Here is an 18,962-nt window from a genome sequence, read left to right on the forward strand (position 1 = left end):
TCGCCAGGTCGCCAGGTCGGCGATAGAAGTAGACCGTCAGGTCGACGACAAAGGCATGTCTCTAGGTCGGCGGCAGAAGTAGGTCGCCAGGTCGGTAGTAGAGGCAAGTCGCTAGGTCGACAGCAGAAGTAGGTCACCAGGTTGGCGGCAGAGGCAGGTCACTAGCTGGGACCCCATTTTGGATAAGGCAAGTTGTCGCCTAGGCAGTTTGGCCTGTTACCAACATATTTCGAGGTCGGCTTAGGGGTCCTTGTGGTTTTTGGCTTGCGGGTTGGTGTCAATGCTGCATTGTGTCAGTCCTCTAAGGTGCTAGTCGTTTACTCCTACGACAAGCCACAAGGAGCTCAACCTGCAGGGGAAGCTTTACTAACTACAGGTTGCCAGCTCGCATGGGAACCTTGAAAGGATCAACCCACAAGAGCGGCTGCAATCTGTTGGCCACCGACTCCCGCGGGAGCCACGAAGGGCTCGACCTGTAGGAGTGACCTCGCAAACAGGGCTAACAAGGCTCGTCTGGGCTAATTATGTGTGTCGCCAAGTCGACGGAGGTAGGTCGCCATCTCGGCGGCAGAGGCAGATCACTAGGTCGGTGGAAGTAGGTTGCCAGGTCGGCAGAAGCAGGTTGCCAGTTCATAAGCAGGTCTCTAGGTCGCCAAGTCGTCGGAATTTTGATAATCTAGTTTTTCTCTCAGCACCTCGCTTTACAGGCACCTTGTCACCTCGGCAAGATTGACCTGTGCGGGCAACTCCACAACCAGCTGGCCATCAACTCCCACGTAAAGCATGGAGGTCTCGATCTACAGTGTGACCTCACAATTTGTTGGCTATCAACTCCTACAAGAACCACGGAGGGCTAGACCTGTGGGGTGGCCTCACATTCTGTTGGCCACCAACTCTCGCAGAAAGCACATAGAGCTCGACATATGGGGGTGGCCTCACAATTAGGGAGATTCTATCTGGGCAAGACTGCGAGAACTCGTTTGGGCTAATCATTTTGTTTTTGCCCCCCTAGGGGGTTCTTTCGATCAAGCGTTGTTGTTGCTTGAAGATGTTATTACTTGAGGCTCAAAGAATCGGGTGAGAACATAGCCTTGTGTTGCGTTTCCCATAGACGACACCAATTGATGGTGCGTGATCTAGATACTCCTTGCTGAAAGACGATCCAAACTCTAGTTGTGTGGTGAGCTGGATCAATCTGGAAAATAGTAGATCAGAGAACTCGGGTAGCTAACCCGACGAGGTCGCTCCGATGCTTAAGTCAATACTATACTGTGGATGCGAGCTGAATATTTGAGTGCTTGAATGCTAGTGAGTAAAATAATCACGCGTACCTTTGCCTTGGGGTTTTATGTCCTTATATAATGGAGTAGCCGTGGGCCTTATGAAAGAGCTCTGGGATCTCTGGGCCGTGTGGATAAGATTTGTTCCATTTTTGAAGGAGAGCAATGTGTTGATAAGGTTTATCGTTTCTCTCCGATTGGGGCGGGATGAGGATAAGGCCTACGGTTACGTGGCGCGACCCCGAAAGGTTCGGAGACAACTGGCAAGCTTCTAGAAAGGTAGGTTGCCAGGTCGGCGATAAAGGTAGGTCGCCAGGTCGGCAGTAGAGGCAGGTCGCCAGGTTGACAGCTGAAGTAGGGCACCAGGTTGGCGATAGAGACAGGTCCCCAACTGGGACCCTATTTTAGCTAAGGCAAGTTGTTGCCCAAGTGATGCTGGGATGTAGTCTAGCTGTTTTGATATGCCATGTGTTATGATGTCAGTGGAGGGCCAATTCTGCCCTCATCAAAACCAATGGGAAATTAAACCATCTTCCTATGTAGGGGTGGATTAGTGGTTCAACCTTTTTGGTCAAATAGGTTAACCCATGATGTATAATTAAAAATAATTTTTTAAAATAGAATAGTACAAAAAATATGAAACAATTTTGGGCACATCTATATATATATATATATATAGATGATAAATAATAATTATTTTATCAAAGATATAAATGAAATGCAAAATTTAAAACTCGTTTGTAAATGAAACCATTTCCATATCTAGATGGTAGGTAGGTCAATGATCTAACATTTCAAGTCAAATGAGTCAATCTATGATGTCATAACTAAGTAGTGAATATTAAATACATACATACATACATATATATATATATATATATATATATATATATATATATATATATATATATATATATATTCACCATATTAAACAAAAATAAATTTGAAAATAAGAATTACTTTTATTGATGATGAAAATGGAATACATGATTTAAAATCAACCAAAAAAGCAAAATGGTATTTCCATCCAAGTGATGGGTTTGTGGTTAAACTATCAATGTCAATGAATGTTATTATTAAATAATAAAATACATAAAATTATAGGAAATATAGAAATTTGTCGATAATTTTAGGTACACTCTAATATTATATATTCATCATATAAAAAGTCTGATTAATGAGAATTATTTTCATTAATTATAAAAATGGGATAAAATTTAGGATAAAAAATAAAGAGCACTAATGTCTAATACGTGACCCCACTAACCATGTCAAATGGTTCAATGATTTAATTAGATAGGTCATTGTAGGTAAGTGGTTTGGTAGGGATACAAATAGATCGAATCGGATTTGAATCCATGTATATTTGAATTCGATTCGAAGATCTGATGAGATCTCATAAATATTGATTCAAATCTGAATCCAATCAATATGTTGGATATTCGAATCTAAGACGACCCAGTTTAATTTAAAAAAATAATAAATTATTAAAAGGAAAAGAAAATATAATAGTTGGAATAAAGAAAAAAATATAAGTATTTTTTTAACTATTTTCTTCATATAAGAAGTTTACAAAAATGCAATATAAATAGCATATATATTATATATAAATGATATATATATATATATAATTTGTAAGGACAGAAATATGATTTGAACAACCACTTTTATCCTCATTCAAATCACTCTCATTAAGTTTTTTTAAGGTATTAATTTCTATTAACAATCATTGAATCCTATTCTTGACTACAATACCCCTATTTTTGAATTTGGTTCCTCTTTAATTGTGAGGGTACAAAATGTAATTTAAACTACTACATTTTCTCCTCATTAATTTCCCTCTAATTAAGTCTTATATTTAGGGTATTAACTTCCATTCTTTCATTGAATCATATATTAATTAAGTCTTTACCATTTATAAAAATGAGGACAATAACAATGTTTCTCAAAAAATCCTAATTTTCACTTTCCACTTTTACCCTTTATGTTTTTTTATTTTTCCAATTTGAATTATTTAATTAACGATTAACACTTGTAATTCGATAAAGTAAAGTAAATAAAATTCTTTCCATTTTTACCCTTTATGTTTTTTTTCCAATTTTATTTATTTAATTAACGGTTAACACTTGTAATTGAGTAAAGCAAATAAAATAATAATAATAAAACCACTATGAAACCTACTCCTCTCTCCCCTTAGGTCTTATCCAATCTTCTTCCAAAGCACCTACTTGACGAACCTCTTCACTGAATAGAGTCAACACGTGTCAAGTATTGGATGGTTTGCCTAAACCATGAATTCAAATTGAAGGGAGGAAATTTTTTCAACCTCTTTGTTTTCATCATCGAACAATTAATTAAATGATTAAATGAAGCATTTTTTTTGTTTTCTCCCTGTTTTTCAGGTATTTTTCCCATTTCCCCTCTATTTTGTCTTCGTTAACATAATAAGTTGTATTTGATTGGGAAATGCTTTCAAGTTCATTATATTGATTCATTTTAGGGTGTTTTTTCTTGACGATCATCGGGATAGTCCAATAATTTGACACCCTACCAACGCAATACCGTAGGGGTTTGGAATGTGTTTTGTTGGCAGGAGATCCGAACTCTTCTACATAAATCAGACGGATGTTTGATTCGAATCCAAATATAAATGAATCAAGATCAACCTATATCTAGATGCTAATCGTTAGATATGCAAATAACAGCCCCACCATTGACTAGTATAACAACAGAGTCAAAAAGCCAAATGTCATCGTTCACACATGAAGTGAAGACATAAATTCTAAAACCCCAGTTCTCTCCTTTAAACCCCTCTTTGTACAGTGTATATCTTATTCATTCCCCCCTACTTCACAGTAGGAAGGAGGAAGTAGAAATGACGTCTCTCTTATCTTATGCACTAATGCACCTTTCTCCTCAAAATGAAGAAAACAATATAAATTACAAAACAGTTAAAGAAATACATAAAAAGTTTACAAAAAAATATAGAAAATCATAAAATTTCTATACCATAAAATGTAATATTGTTTTTCATAATTATGGTCAAAACACCTTGAATACCAACTACTAGTGACACGTTTAGTGTCTAATAACTTATCATATGTCATAAAATGGGTTGATTTTTTTTTTTTGGATTAGTCATAAAATAGGATGATTGGTACCAATTATCATGCACCTACCCTTAAGGCTTATATATGTTTGGTTTCATAAAAAATAAGTGAGAAAGTTTTGGGAAAGTTCTTAACAAAAGTTGTACAATTCCTCAAGAACATTCCTTCAACTTTCTCCTTCTCTCTTATTTTCCACCAAACCAAACATACCCCAATGGTAATTAGGCTTCAATCAAGTCCTAAAAATGCTCTCATAATTGTGTTTCTTGTGCAAAATATGTAAGTAATGCAGAATGGTTCTATCAGAGAAACTCATTCAAAGTTCTAAAATTAATCATCATGAGTCATGTTATCACTTTGAATTTGACTTTTCGAATCTGAGAGTGGCCAGTTTGACCAAAAACAGTGTCAGAGGCCAAGTCTGTATCCAGTGCACCCCTCCCATGACCCCAAGTGGTTGAGACCAACATTAGGTCTCTAGATTTTAGACCTATTGGAAGTAGAATAAGCATTATATGCAAATGGTCTCTGAATATATTCCCTTACAGTAACCAAGATGGTCAAAAGGAGTTTCATAGTTCCAAAGTAGTTGCATGGAAAAGCCTAGGCATTGCCTTGGAGGAAAGAGGAGAGGAAGAAAGGTCTTACATGAAGATAAGAACTTGTTTGGTAGGCAAGGATGACTTGCCTGTGTCCTCCCAATGGTCCATACAATTGTTTGTTGGACCCACACTTTATGCATATGGAACACATATATACTGATCATGTGCTTACTCCATATATATAAGCTTACCAAGTGTGCCTATGGGATCCAAATTGCAGAGTGTAGTTTTCTGAAATTTTTTTGTCCTACAAGTGGTGGGACTGTTACCTAGTCCTCTTGCATTCCAGAATAACATATTCATATCAGAGAGATTTAGGGGGCGTTCTTTTTTTGGATTTTGAGGGGGGAAAGTTGGTCAATGGGATTTTGGTTTCCATTGACCAAGAATCCTATGTTCATTTTTCAGATTAATGTGGGGACCAGGGAAAGTTTATTTTCCTGGGTACCCATCTTCTAGGTGGGTAAATAACTTTCCCACCTAGGAGGAAAGTTGCTAACACTTGAATGGGACAAAAATGCCCCTTTTAATAATGGATTTTTATGACTAAAATGGCCATTACTTTATTTACCTGAGAAATAAAAGAACATGGGTAAATGCACTTACCCGGGTAAGTGTTTCCTAGAAAAACTTACCCAGATAATTGTATTTACCCAGGTAAGTAACTTACTAAAAAACGAGCGGGTCTTTAGTGAGACGATGAGAAGTTGTAGCTGGTTGTTTGTCTTATTAGAGTATTGTCTCTGTTTCCCGCCTTGTTTCCAATATCCCCATATTGGAAACAAGTTTTTTATGTTTCTCTCTCCTCACCCTATTCTTTATCTCTCTGGTTCTCTCTCCTTTGTCTGCATTTGGAAGTGATGTAAATCAAGAACCAATGTAAAATTTACATCGGTTCGGTTTTGTAGGCATTTGGAAGGAGCGTGTAATTATGATCGACATAAAACTCTACTCCTATTTAGATTTATTGGCGTTTGGATGGAGTGGAGTTTTACATCGTGAATATCGTGAATCAATGTAAAACTTTACCTCATCAAGCATAAAGTTTTACATCGATAGTCAAGGTAAATACTACATCAATTTTATCGATGTAAAACGTCATCAATATACTTTTACATTGATGACATTTTACACCAGATCCAAATGAAGCCTTTTTGTCATTTCTCTCTCCACTTGTTTTTTGGTTTAAAATCCTTTTGGTTAAGGGAAAGGAAATTCAAGCGCCTGTGGTGTTGTGGTATTGTCCGAGATGGAAATTAATCGTGTAATTGATGCTTTCTACAATCTTTATTGCATAAATACCAATCTTATGGTGGAGGCCATAGCACTTCTTGATGGTTTAAACTTTAAATCTAGTCAAGGCCTTGGGTCTTTCAATTGTTATGGTCTCAAGACAGATTCTCAAATTTTGCAAAACATAGTGAAGGACTTATCTTCCCTAGTGTGGAGATTGTGGTATTGAAAGGGCACATTACTGACTATTTTAGAGCATATATCAAGAGATGGAAATTACTCATGTTTTTAGAGAGGCAAACCAAATAGATAACATGCTTGATAAGCTTGGTTGTGACTTTTACAATAGTTATGAGGATTGTTGGGAAATGGGGTCACTGAAACTTGGAGGAGAAGCTTTGAGGCGTGTTTGAAGATATTGTCTTTAGAATGTTATTTGCCCCACTCAGTTTCATTGAATTTGTTGTTGGTTTCTCCTTAAATAATTTCTTAAGAGTCATAGAGCAGAGGTAGGTGCTGGTTCAGAAAAGACTCATTGAACAGTCACAATTTCAAGGTAGTTAATAGTTAATGATTATTAACTTTGAATGGTACCTCTTGATCACACTTAATCGAATCATGATCGTTGATCTCATCAACAGTCAGCTTCGAATCAAAAGTCAAAGCCACCATTCGTGCGAAGTGTGAGCAAAGTGCACCTCTAAAGCGCCTCATTGTGCCCGCACACATGCGCACAAATGTATTGCACGGTAGCAAGCCTCCATACTCTCCTCTTTATATATAAGCAGTGTAAATCAGTTTCTATTAAAAAACTTAAAACAATTCTTGTAATTTTCCAATGTGGGACAAGTTAAAAACTGGTTTTAGTAAAAGAAAAAGCTATTTTCAAGACATGTGTGCAGGTGTATTTTTATTTTTATTTTTCATGTAATTGACCAATCAAACCCCATTGAATTTAATCTCTAATAAAATTAAAATCCAACAAGGATCTCTGCTACCACGTTCAGCAACTAATTCACAGCGATGGAAGGGGTATTTTTTCTCATGCATCAATAAGATTTGGTGGACACACCTCTATCGGGAGTAAATTTTGAGGGTTAAAAATGTGAGAAGGTATTTTTTTCATATAGCTGAAACAATTCAATACCCATAACCCACCCTAACCCAATCTTATTTTTTTTTACTTGACCGAATGGATAACTTGACCCGTAAATGGGCTTGGGTGGGGTACAAGTGGGTACTGGGTAGATTATATGGATCAAGTGGGTTGGGTCAGAAATTGCCACCCAAGCTGTGGCAAAATATCTTCCTCACCAATTTGTATTGATTACTCCCAAAAGTTTCACTTACAAACAACAATGATACAAAACACAACCATAGTAATTGATTTTAGTTTCAGAAAATAAGGCAAACCCAATAGACCTAGTTGGTGTAAAGCTAAGCCCCCCATCCCATATCATTCATTATGTTTACATGAAAATTAAGATTAAATTCGGTAGAAGAGTAAAATACCTCTTTTTGAGATTTTGGGTTTCTTTCTTTGAAAGAAATTCTCCACTAGCCATGTCTCTTCAAAGAGGTAAAGGTTTAGCCGTTTAGTCTCCATTTGTTTGCAGTGTAATTTCTTTTGCATCTGAGAGTGCAAATGAGAAGATTAATGCAATTTCTGGTTCCCATTTGTTTCGGGTTTTAATTGATTTTGCTTCAGGTTTTGTTTTACTTTATTTTCAACGCAAACAAGAAAAATAAGGCAAAGGCTGAAACAGAGAACTTACACTCAAAACATTTGCACTCTCATACTTTTGTACCAGTACAAATAAAACTGCACTCCAAACATACCAGGCCTTTAAATTCAAATTAATCCAATACAAGCTGCTTGACTAAGGTAAATGTGTCACTAAGAAATCTCATTCTTTATATACTTATTAATGCAAATAAGTTATCTCTCCATAATTATATAAATAATATGGTTTATATATTCCAGATTCTAATGCAAATAAATAAAATTATGCAATTTTTTGGCCAATTCCATTCAGCCAAGTGATATTCTATTTTTTTTTTTTTAAGATTTCTTACCCTTGCCTCATTTCCAAAATAATCAATGAACATTATAAAAAAGTACATCAAACAAAGCCTAAAAATAATTTTATTGAAGTATTTACATTTTTTAATTCATAATTTTGAATAATATATGTTTTTCTATAATCTATTCAATTTATTAATGATGAATTATTCAAGTAGATTTTTATGTAAATGATATCTCCAAACCCTAATCTCTAGATGTGAATCAAAATGCGTGTGTAAATATTCTTCCAACTGTTTAGATCTTATTTCCCTTTTTAAATTTTTTGGACTTAATAATTCCTATTTTATTAGATTTTGACCCAATGCCCTAGATAAAAATAAAAAAATCCAAAAAAAAAGCATTCCAACGAGAAAATACAAAAAGAAAAATAAAGGCAAATATCTGTTTTCTTCACTATCCAAAAGTAACTAGCAGCTTACTAATATTTTAATATTATAAATATAAATAAAATTAAAGATGCTCTTTTCTTTTTGGGCTTGGGCCCACCTCCTCTTGTTGTGTAGAGATTAGAGAGTTTGAAAAATGGGAGAAACTGAGCCTAGATATCCAAGTGCTACCTTACTTGAAAATGGGCCTATTCACTCGTAGGCCCAGTCCATCTTAAGTGCAAGCAGTTATTTTCCCGCCAGAAGTTGTCTGTCTCTGAATCTGAGTATTCCCGGTGTCGAGCCCCTCCGTCTGGGATGGCAATGGCGCTTTCGTCTGCTTTTCAAGAAAGGCTCCAACAGATGGAAGAAACTAGAAACCAACGCCTCTCTCTTCTTCAGGTTTAGGACCTCTCCCTCACCTTCGTTCTCTCCCGTTATGAAAACCCTAACTTTGCCTCCTTTCTTCTTCTTCGCCTCAGGCTGAGAAAGAACTTCAAAGCAAGAAATCTCTTCTGTTGACAACGAAGATCCAGAAGATCAGATCCATGGAGCAACGGTGTCTCGTCCTTGAGCAGAAGAACGCGGTGCTGAACTTAAAGATCTTAGCTCACAAGACTGAGATAGAGACGCTCGAGGCCAAATACCTGGTTGCAGCGCAGCAATTCAGGGAGTTGAAGAGTGAGGTGGAGGAGATTGAGGAATCCGAGAAGCAGAAGGATAGGTTTTATGAGTCAAAGAGGTATGAAATGGAGGAGTTCAGGAGACAGGTGGAAAGGAGAGTTTTGGCTTCTCGTCTGCAAGTTCAGGAGATGAGAAACAGCTTAGAAGAGGTGAGGGGAACTGTGGTTGTAATTCTACATTAATCGATTTTTATTTCGACATTGATTGCTAATTCTCGTTCGGCATTACAAGAAATCAGATACTTGTAATGGAAACTAATTGATTTCTTCTGTACTTGATGCATCAAATACTTGTAATGGAAACTAATTGCTAGAATGGAAGGATGCAAACCAGGCTAGATGATTATTTGAAAAAAAAAAATATTGGTCTTCATTAGGTTCTTTTTTGAACCTGATCCTGGCAATGCTTGCACATTGCCCCAAGATCCTTTTTTGAACATGATCCTGACAATGATGGAGGATGATTTGGCCCAACCTCGTAGCACGGGGACACGTGTGCATGACCTGGTCCAATGAACAGCTCAGCCTGACAGCATGACCGCGACTCGACGGGAGAGACACGCCGAGTCCAACGCTGGCCACTCGACGGTCTAAGCAACTTGCTGGGGACTAACACCTGGCCAACCTCAACTCCCATCAAGTGTGGGAGGTCCCGAGCTCCTCCCAGGACCCGAGCTCCCCCTAAGGGGCTCTGAGCTCTCCTTTCCTAAGATGGGAGCACCCTAGTTCTTGGCTAAGTGTCCCGAGGGAGAAGCACCTCGGAGCAGCACCGCCTCCAGCGCAGGCACCTCGACACCTCGATATCGAGACAAACCTGCCCCAGGTAGTCCGGCGCACAGTAGCTCGGTAGGCTGTAGGGAGGCCTGCCTGAGATCCGTACCTTCCGGACCCGGTGGCAGGGCTCTGTCCCCTTGCCAGGCGGCGCTCTGTTTGCCATCTCCGGAAAGCATAACACGCCTGTCGAGTCCGTACCTGGCGATGGCAGCCTATAGCAGCAACCTGCGCCTGCCACACTTGCCCTGACAGTAACGACTAGGGCGGTGGCAGTTATGCCAGGTATGACCAAGCCCCGACATAAAAGAACTCTAACTCTCACGGGGAAAAGGTATTGAAACTTAAGCACTTTCAGCACTCTGACTCTCTACTCTTTCTTTGAGATTTTCCCCAGTTCTAACTTAGCCATCGGAGTGTTCTCACCGGGATAACTCCTCGGGAACCCTTCACCTTCTCCTTCCTCTCAGGTGTCGTTCGTTCCAGTCAGAAGCCAAATCACAGCCATCTAGGAGTGCCCAGATCGTGCAACATCATTTGGCGCCGTCTGTGGGAAACGCTTCAAAAAGCCTCCCTTTGATCTCTGCGAAACTTCCTTCTTTTACTCACCAACATCACCGACACCCATGGCTTCTTCTAGCAACTCCGAACGCCGGAACACCCTAGAGGAGCAACTCTAACTGCCCGCCGTTTGCATCGGGCAGTTCACCGTCCCCCTCTCTGCGGACGAGGTTCCTAGCCTGAACGTGCCTGCAACGGTGGCACCCGTAACTGTCCTGCTGCCCCCTGCAGTCGGGACGACCTCCGCCGAACCCACCGTTCTCCCTCCAGTGGCCAGCCAAGGCCAACTTGAAGACTTGGTACAGTGCATGCGGGCCATGCAGGCCCAGATGCAGCAGTTTGAACAACTCCAGTTTCACTAGCAGCAAGTGCTGCACCAAGTATCGCAGTACTAATACCAGCAACGGTTCCCTTCACTCCCTCCCTAGCATCCGGTGGCGCAGCCAGCTAAGCCTCAGCGCCGCAGTGAACCCCCTTCTCGCCAGGGAGAGACTTCGGCATCATCTCACGGAAGGAAGGGAAGACTCCCTACCCCCTTCACACGGCTCGCGGTCAGGTCGGGGGCTTCCCATCCGGTTAGGCCGGTGTCACCCCAACACTCGCAGTTCGAGCCTTTGCTTGTGGAGAACAGGTTCGAGGTGCTAGCTAACGACCTGGAGCAAGGTCCTTCTGTCCGCAGCTACCGGCAGCCATCCCTGCCTCCCCCTAGGCCCATCGAGCTCAGCAATACAGAAGCCAATAGCACCAACGCCGAGCCGGCCAAGAAGTAGCGAAGACGTCGCCAGGCTCGCCGAACTACCACCGCCCACAACCTGCCCGAGCTCAAGGGCAAAATAGAAATAAGCTCGGGAGAGATAAGAGCTGCGCCACTTCTCTCGGTCCCCTCTCCTTTGTCCCCTGAGCTCCTCGCAGTCCCCATGCCCAAGGACTTCAAGCTCCCACCGTTGGACAAATACGATGGGTCCTTCGACCCCAACGACCACGTCGACGCCTTCCGGTCCTAGATGCATCTGGCCAAGGCGAGTGAATCTTGCATGTGCGTGGCCTTCTCCACTACGTTCAAAGGAGTGGCCCACACCTGGTACCGAAACCTCTCGCCGGGCTCGATAAGGAGCTGGGTGCAGTTCGTGAAGGTCTTCACCTCCCACTTCGTCACTAGCAAGAGATGCCTGAGGACCCAAGAAATCCTCCTCAGCATAGTCCAGAGAGATGAGGAGTCCATCCGGAACTATATCAAGCGGTTTAATGACGCTTGCCTACAGATACCCGACCTGGACCCTGCAGTTCGGCTTACGGCGGCCAAACGAGGTATCACCCACAAAGAGTTCAAATGGCACGTGGTCATTAACCAGCCCAAAACCGTGTCCGAGTTCCTTGAGCTCGCAAATCAGTTCATAGGAACAGAGGAGAAGATCAACTAGAAGGGCGAGCATGCCCTCGAAAAAAGGAAAAGGGAACCGGAACCCCCGGCTCTTAATGACTACAAGAAGAAGAAGGATCAAGCTCGGGGGGCAAAGCCAGTTCAGCCTTTCCGATCTCCAACAGCAGAAAGGGTGTTTACACCCGTCAACATGAAGCGGGCCGAGATCCTCATGGCGATCAAGGACGCCCCGTATGTAAAGTGGCCACCTCGGCTCAAGGTCGATTCTAATGTTAGGAACAAGAACTTGTACTGTAGTTTCCATAGAGATCACGGTCATAGCACCGAAAATTGTATTAACCTCCGCGATGAGATAGAAGAGCTCATCCGTTGTGGATATTTGAGAAATTTTGTACGGCATGACAATAATAATAATAAAGCAGGTCGGCACAGGGAGCAGAATAAAGAAACCCCCGAGTCCATTAGACAGGCGGAGCAACCGCAGAGACAGCCTCCAGGCGAGATACCAGTCCGAGGGACCATCCACGTAATCGTTGGAGGATCGATTGTCGCGGGTTGCACCTCGGTAGCAGCTCGGTCGTCAGCCCGCGAAGCTGCCAGAGAAGAGCTAAACCCCCCGAAGCGGCCAAGGGTGGTGGAGCCAATCTTCTTCACTGAGCCGATCTTTTTTCTAGGAGATCAGCTTTGGTGTTTTCTGATCTTTTTACATAATATATACTGAAAATTACAAAAGAGAGAGCTAATTGCTTGATTTCTTCGATGATTCCCTTCATGCTCCGTCCGATGGACGGCTAGCTTTGTTTCATAAGTTTTGCTACCTGGCACAAGTCTGTGAAGACCACAACCTTTATGTAGCCCATTTCTTTTGCTGTCCTCAAGCCTCTGAGAATAGCCCAACTTTCAACATCTGCTGACGTTGTGGCTTGCATGGTTCCTATTTGAAATGATAGAAAACTGATCTGCTTCATTCCATTGCCAATCGGCATATTTATACAGTAAGCTGCTTCAATAAATAGAAAAAAAAAACTTTCTAAATCAATCCCTATAATCAAGGGAATCAATCCCTATAATTAAGGGACTAACCTTTTTAATTCCCATATTTAAGGGATTATAATCTTCCACAATCCTAGGAATACATATTCACATAATTCTATTTTTACACAATTACCAAATATAAATGCTAACTACCAAATATACATCTACACCAGTAATCCCACGTTTTCCAATAGTTCCCCCTCTGCAAAGACAAAATCATTATCATTTGTGAGTATGAGGTGACCTGTAGCTGCTAACCGTGTTGATGGAGCCCATTATCCTTTTGTGAATAATTTGACTTGAATATCTAAAGGCATGTCATTTTGGGGAGCTATGTTTGATTCTGGCGGCTTGCATTAGTGGATTCCTCTAAGGTGTTTGTGATGTATGTTTGGGCCCGAAGGATTATCCTCCAGAAGCCAGATTTCCTGCTCATCTCTTTCTCCTCTCCTCTCTATTAATCCACTTAAATCAGGCCACTTGTCCTTATCCATCTCTCAATACATTTAACTTGTCCAACCTCCCAGCAAAGGTCCAAACCCTCAGCGGAGCCACCTGGTGGGATGGACCACACGTTTAATTCCATAAATAAAATCCCTCTCATCTCCATTGATTAGCACTTACATGGCAGAGCATCCCACAAACAAATAACAACAAAGTTACTGATTCTCACATTTGATTTCTTCTATCAATAATTGATACTATTATATATGAAAAAGAGTGAAATCATTGATTCTTCCCACATTGCAGTTTGCCAATTTCCATTGAAAATGGATTAATAAGAAGGATTCACAGAAGAAAACTTTGATTTACTCGTTGAAAAAAGATTAATAATTAACGGAGGGTTAACCTCTGTTGGACCTTTGTTGGGAGGTTGGACAGGTTAAATGTATTGAGAGATGGATAGAGACAGGTGGCCTGATTTAAGTGGGTTAGTAGAGAGAGGAGGAAGAGGTAGCCATACCGCTCTTGTTAGAGGGCATTCTAGGAAGAGGTGCTGCTATGTTTCTGGAGCTTCATCACAGAAGGAGAAGTTAGTGTTATTTAACTGCCTTATATGCCATATGTTTGCCTTGCATTTTATTTTGCTTTTCATGTATTTCCACAAGAACAATTGGCATCGGAAGGGGCTTTTGATTTTCCATATTCTGGACCATTTGGTGGAGGTTCGATCCTCTGTTCCTCTTTGCTGGATCAATTGTTGGTATACAGACTTAACCGAGAAGGAGCCATTCTGTGTTCCTTTCCATAGGAGCTCATCTTCCTTGTGTTGTGGGATTGGCACATTCCTGATGGCTGCCACGCTTTCTTCTTTGAAGAATTGGCTTAGCTTCTCAAGGTTCCATGTTCGATCTGGATTAATGAAGTGTTCTACCTTTCTTTCATTTGGAAGTATTGTTGTTTGTTGCTTCAACCAAGGTTTGTGATCCTCGATCCATGGTACCCAAGGGTCTTCAAGAATGTCAATTTGCTTTTTGTTTCCTAAGCACTAGCAGAAGCTCTTGACTAGTTCTTCTTTGAGTTTTAAGGCTGCCTTCCACCATCCCGAGTGGCCTTGTGCCGCTTTACATGCAAAGAAGCTTTTGCTATTTGTTAAGTATTTATCTCTTGTTTGTTTGGCCCACATGCTATCTTTGCTTGTTAGGAATCTCTAGATATGTATCGAACAGAGGGATTTGTTTGCTTCCTTCACTCTTCTTCTAAAACCGAGGCCTCCTAGGTGTTTTCGTTTGCAAATGTCTTCCCATCTGATGTTGTTATTTCCTTTTCCATTGTGCTTCCACCAAAACCTTCTTTGTGTTTTCTCTACTTTCTTGTGGATTTTGTTTTGTAGGATGTCCACCATCATACTGTATTGAGGTATGGCCTATACTACTGCTTTTATTAGGGTTGACCTTTCAGCTTGTGAGAGAGCTTGTGCTTGCCATCCTTCCATTCTTTTCTCTATTCTATCACCTATGTCTTTGTGAGCTTTTTTTTTTTTTCCAATCCAGAATTTGGCTCCTAGGTATTTATCATTGAGGCTTAAGGCATTTACTCCAAGATACTTGCTTATGAGCTTCTAGTGGAGTCTTGGGATGCTTCTGCTAAAGAAGATGCCCGATTTGTTGCAATTTATCTTCTGCCCCGACATCTCTTCAAATTCCCTTATGAGGCTCTTCAAGTTTTGGAGATGGTCAAGATCAACCTTGCTAAACAGTATACAATCATCTGCAAAAAGTAGATGAGTTGGTGCTTCTCCCTTCCTTGAGATTTTGATCCCTTGTATTTGATTTCTTTCTAATGCCTTTTGGAGCATTGTGGAGAGGACATTCATTCCTATGATGAAGAGATATGGTGAGAGCGGGTCTGCTTTCCGGAGTTCAAAATGAGATTTGAAATGTTCTTCCACCCCTCCATTCAGTTTGATGGAGAACGTTGGTGTGTTGATGCTTTGCTCGATTATGCTGCACCATTTATGAAAGGTCCTTTTTTGAATCTATACCATAATATTTTATGAATATACAAAGGTAAGATCATATTAAGGAAAACAAAAATGATCTGGCTTGAATATGATTAATAGTGAGACTAATTGTATTTCTACTTAGTTCATATATGATTGTTTCTAACAAATATAAAGTATTTCTGCCCACATCCCCCATCATTTGATGCGAAGTTCACATTACACTTTTGTAGAAACTCTCAAGGGATCCAAGATATGCTAATTGCTAAGTTCTGTGGAATTTTCTTTAAGAGGGATAAGAACGTTTTTGTGGGTCTTCAGTGGCCCCATTGGTGTTCTAGAATCTAGATGCAATCAAAGCAAGGGTTATGGCTTAGCCACCACCTTCAGATTGAATAAAAGATTGGGTAGGGGCATTGGAGTTAGGACTGTCAACAGACCATTTTTGGATTGGATCCAATCCAAATCCAATTCAATTAATTTGGATTTGGACATCTATTATGCTTCTTAGATTGGATTGGATCTCAAATTCATTATGTTATTGGATTGGATCTATATCAACTTGGATCTGCTAATAATCTGGCTCAATTCCAATGTTTTGTTGTTTTCAACTAGAAAATAAATCATACACCTAATTCCTTTTAAGTTGTGGAGTTCCTTTATCAGATCAGATCCCACTAAACTCATTAAATCCAATGTTCTTCACTTTGTGAGCGTAAGGAAATCTATCTTTCAAGTAAAGCTTTGAAAGGAAAAGACTCTGACTTCCCTCTTTCTTTAACACCATTAAAGATGAAATAGAAGCTATTAAGTCCATATTCAGGTGCTTAGAATGGAGGGAAGGAAAACCTCATTGAGGAGGATTGAGGTTCTTCTATCAAGGTAGGGATGCACACATGCCCCCTCATGTTTTCTAGAAAACATCATTATTGATGACGTTATGAATAACTTTTATAAGTTCTCAAAATCTTTTGGATTTGAATCATTTTATTCTGTTTGTGCTGGATTATAGTTTGTAGGGCCTCAATCAGATAAGTGCATCAATGATCAAAACACAAGAGAAATATTCCAATTCAAAGGTATTGTCTTAAAGATGATCTGGAGGAAATGCACAGGTATAGGATTCATATTTGAAGTTTTCTATTGGCATTAATCAGGTCATGGGAGGAATCATGTAACAGAAAGGCACCACTTAGATTGGATTGTAGTCAACTTAAATGGACCAAATTGGATTTATGGATTTTGGATTTGAATTCAGACTGAATTGGGTTGTCCTTATTGGATCTGGATCAGATTGGACCAAAATCTGGTCTATTGACAACTCCAATGGAGGCTCATTATCTTAATAAAATTAAGGAAATTCTTGCATTTTTTGATGGATTGCATGGCGATGAATGCAACAGTTAGTTGGTTTAGCTAGCCTAGGCTTGGATAGTGCAATTTTTTGTGGCCAAATTCCTAGGAGTTCCTTTCAGAGGATTGGGTTGGTTAGTTGTACTATTTGACAGAGGATAGGATAGGACTATAGGCTCAGATGTTAGTATGTCATCCTACATTCTCTAATGAGCACTTCTTTCTTCTAATTTCAAAATAATACAAGTTCATTTAAAAAAAACCAAAGAAAACAAAAGATTAGAAGATTAATAGTTATATTGAGCATAAAAGTTAAACCCAATTGTTTTCCATGAATATTTGGGGCAAACTTTGTTTTTGCTCATAAATATTAACAAGTCTTACATTGTGACTAAAGCAAACTATGATTAACCAAACTAATCTTTAAAGTGGCACAGAACCAATTATATCAGGGTAGTGCATGTGAGAGAAAAAGCACAAATGTTATTGGGAGGAGATGGAAAAGAGAAGTAACCAAATCTCCCATTTTCATATATTGTAATAGATTCCTGAGGAAAAATTCAGCAGTAAATGTAAGTGGGTTATGTAAACCAAATTAGATTCTTAATGTTATGATAGAATCCATGATGGTTTCCATATTTTATTTGGTATATTAATGTTTTTTTTTTCATTTTTCTTACTTGCATGTCTGATATGATTAATTGAATAGTTAGCACCCTCTGATGATAGACTGTATTTTGGAAGAATTAATGTTTTGGAGGTTGCTTTATTTCATATTTTAGCTCAAGTCATGCCTTGAAGAACTTCATGGAAACAATGGATATTTGAATAATTCAGAAATAGCTGCAGCAGAGTCAAGGAAAACTAAACTTATAGTGGCCAAGGAAGATATTGAGAAGAGTCTGGCTGCAAATTACCAGTTCAAAGCACAGTTGCATAAACAGCTTCAAAGCATTTTAATCACACAAAATCAACAGAGAAGAAAACCAGCCCACAGCAGTGAGAAAAAAAAAAAGGTCTGAAGCAACAGGATTCTGAAAAGAAAGAGAAACCAAACTAGACATGGAGGATTTCTTCATTCAGCCTATCATGTTTCGCATCCTCTATTTGTGGACTCACAAAGTCTTTTATTGTCATTGAGATCCCCAACAGTCTGAAGATCCATTTTGCTACTACTATTTTTTTTCTTTGGTATACAAAGGAATGCTGCATCTCACCTTGCTCCCGTGAGACTGTAATCTTCCACAAGGTTATATCTGCTCGGAGGCGAATGACCCGAAGCAAAAACTGGTCGAACCTCCTCGGTTTTTCTGTATACATCATCCATGGAGTAGATTTGGTCTCAGCAATTGTTGCTGGAGCCCTCGATGGCATACTCACGTTAACACCATGAGGCGAAATCGTAGACGAAGGCTCTACTTGGAATGTTGATCCAACTGAACTGCCACCAATATTTGATTGCATTGGCATAATAGGACTAGTTAGTGGGCAAATGCCCGGTGGTCCATGTAGCCCAGTCTGTGCTCCCGGCCCTAATCCTGCAACCCCTCGCTGCTGCATGTAGAGCCAGACAACGCCATGGCTTCTCTCCCATCCATGCATTTAATTAAAAAATAATCGCAAAAAAAAAGCACTTTCGCTAAACGTCAACGATAGAAATTTTAAGCTTCATTTGCACATATATTACTTCTTCCAACCATGGCTCTGTGGCTCTTTAGGAAACCCAATCCATTGTGCACAACTGGAAGATAATAGAAATGTGCAAACGGGAATTCCTACAGGATATTTGCTTGGTATAGTCTTTACAATTACTCTAAATGAAAACCTAAAATCAGTAGGGTGAATAGAAGAAAGTCCGAGCATACACCAAAGTAAACCTATGTTAAACAATTAGGGCAGGAGGGAATAAATGAAATTCAATGCACATCTCAAACAAAAATGACTTGATCATGCCCTGATGCTCAACCAAAGTAGAATCATATATTTGAATATGTTAAAATCTTGTGTGAGATACTTCCTTGGAGCTCACAAATTGCATTCACAAAGATGAATATGCGGT

The 18,962-nt window shown here is 39.9% G+C and overlaps 1 protein-coding gene across 1 annotated transcript; it reads left to right on the forward strand.

Annotated features, from left to right (window-relative positions):
- The first annotated feature begins 8,776 nt into the window (after positions 1-8,776).
- LOC104610090 (cytomegalovirus UL139 protein) lies at positions 8,777-18,090 on the forward strand. Its single transcript, XM_010276566.2, has 3 exons — positions 8,777-9,078; positions 9,159-9,509; positions 17,686-18,090. The coding sequence occupies exons 1-3, from the start codon at positions 8,995-8,997 to the stop codon at positions 17,923-17,925; spliced, it is 675 nt and encodes a 224-aa protein (XP_010274868.1). The 5' UTR covers positions 8,777-8,994; the 3' UTR covers positions 17,926-18,090.
- Positions 18,091-18,962: the final 872 nt, after the last annotated feature.

The sequence above is a fragment of the Nelumbo nucifera genome, chromosome 4 (assembly GCF_055504915.1).
Source record: "Nelumbo nucifera cultivar China Antique chromosome 4, China Antique-T2T, whole genome shotgun sequence".
NCBI lineage: Eukaryota > Viridiplantae > Streptophyta > Magnoliopsida > Proteales > Nelumbonaceae > Nelumbo > Nelumbo nucifera.

Excerpts from the sequence above, each read along its gene's own strand:
- LOC104610090 (XM_010276566.2), top strand. The coding sequence starts at position 8,995 with ATGGCAATGGCGCTTTCGTCTGCTTTTCAAGAAAGGCTCCAACAGATG. Across the intron at positions 9,079-9,158 it reads AACGCCTCTCTCTTCTTCAG|GCTGAGAAAGAACTTCAAAG; the intron begins GTTTAGGACCTC and ends TCTTCGCCTCAG. Across the intron at positions 9,510-17,685 it reads TGAGAAACAGCTTAGAAGAG|CTCAAGTCATGCCTTGAAGA; the intron begins GTGAGGGGAACT and ends TTCATATTTTAG.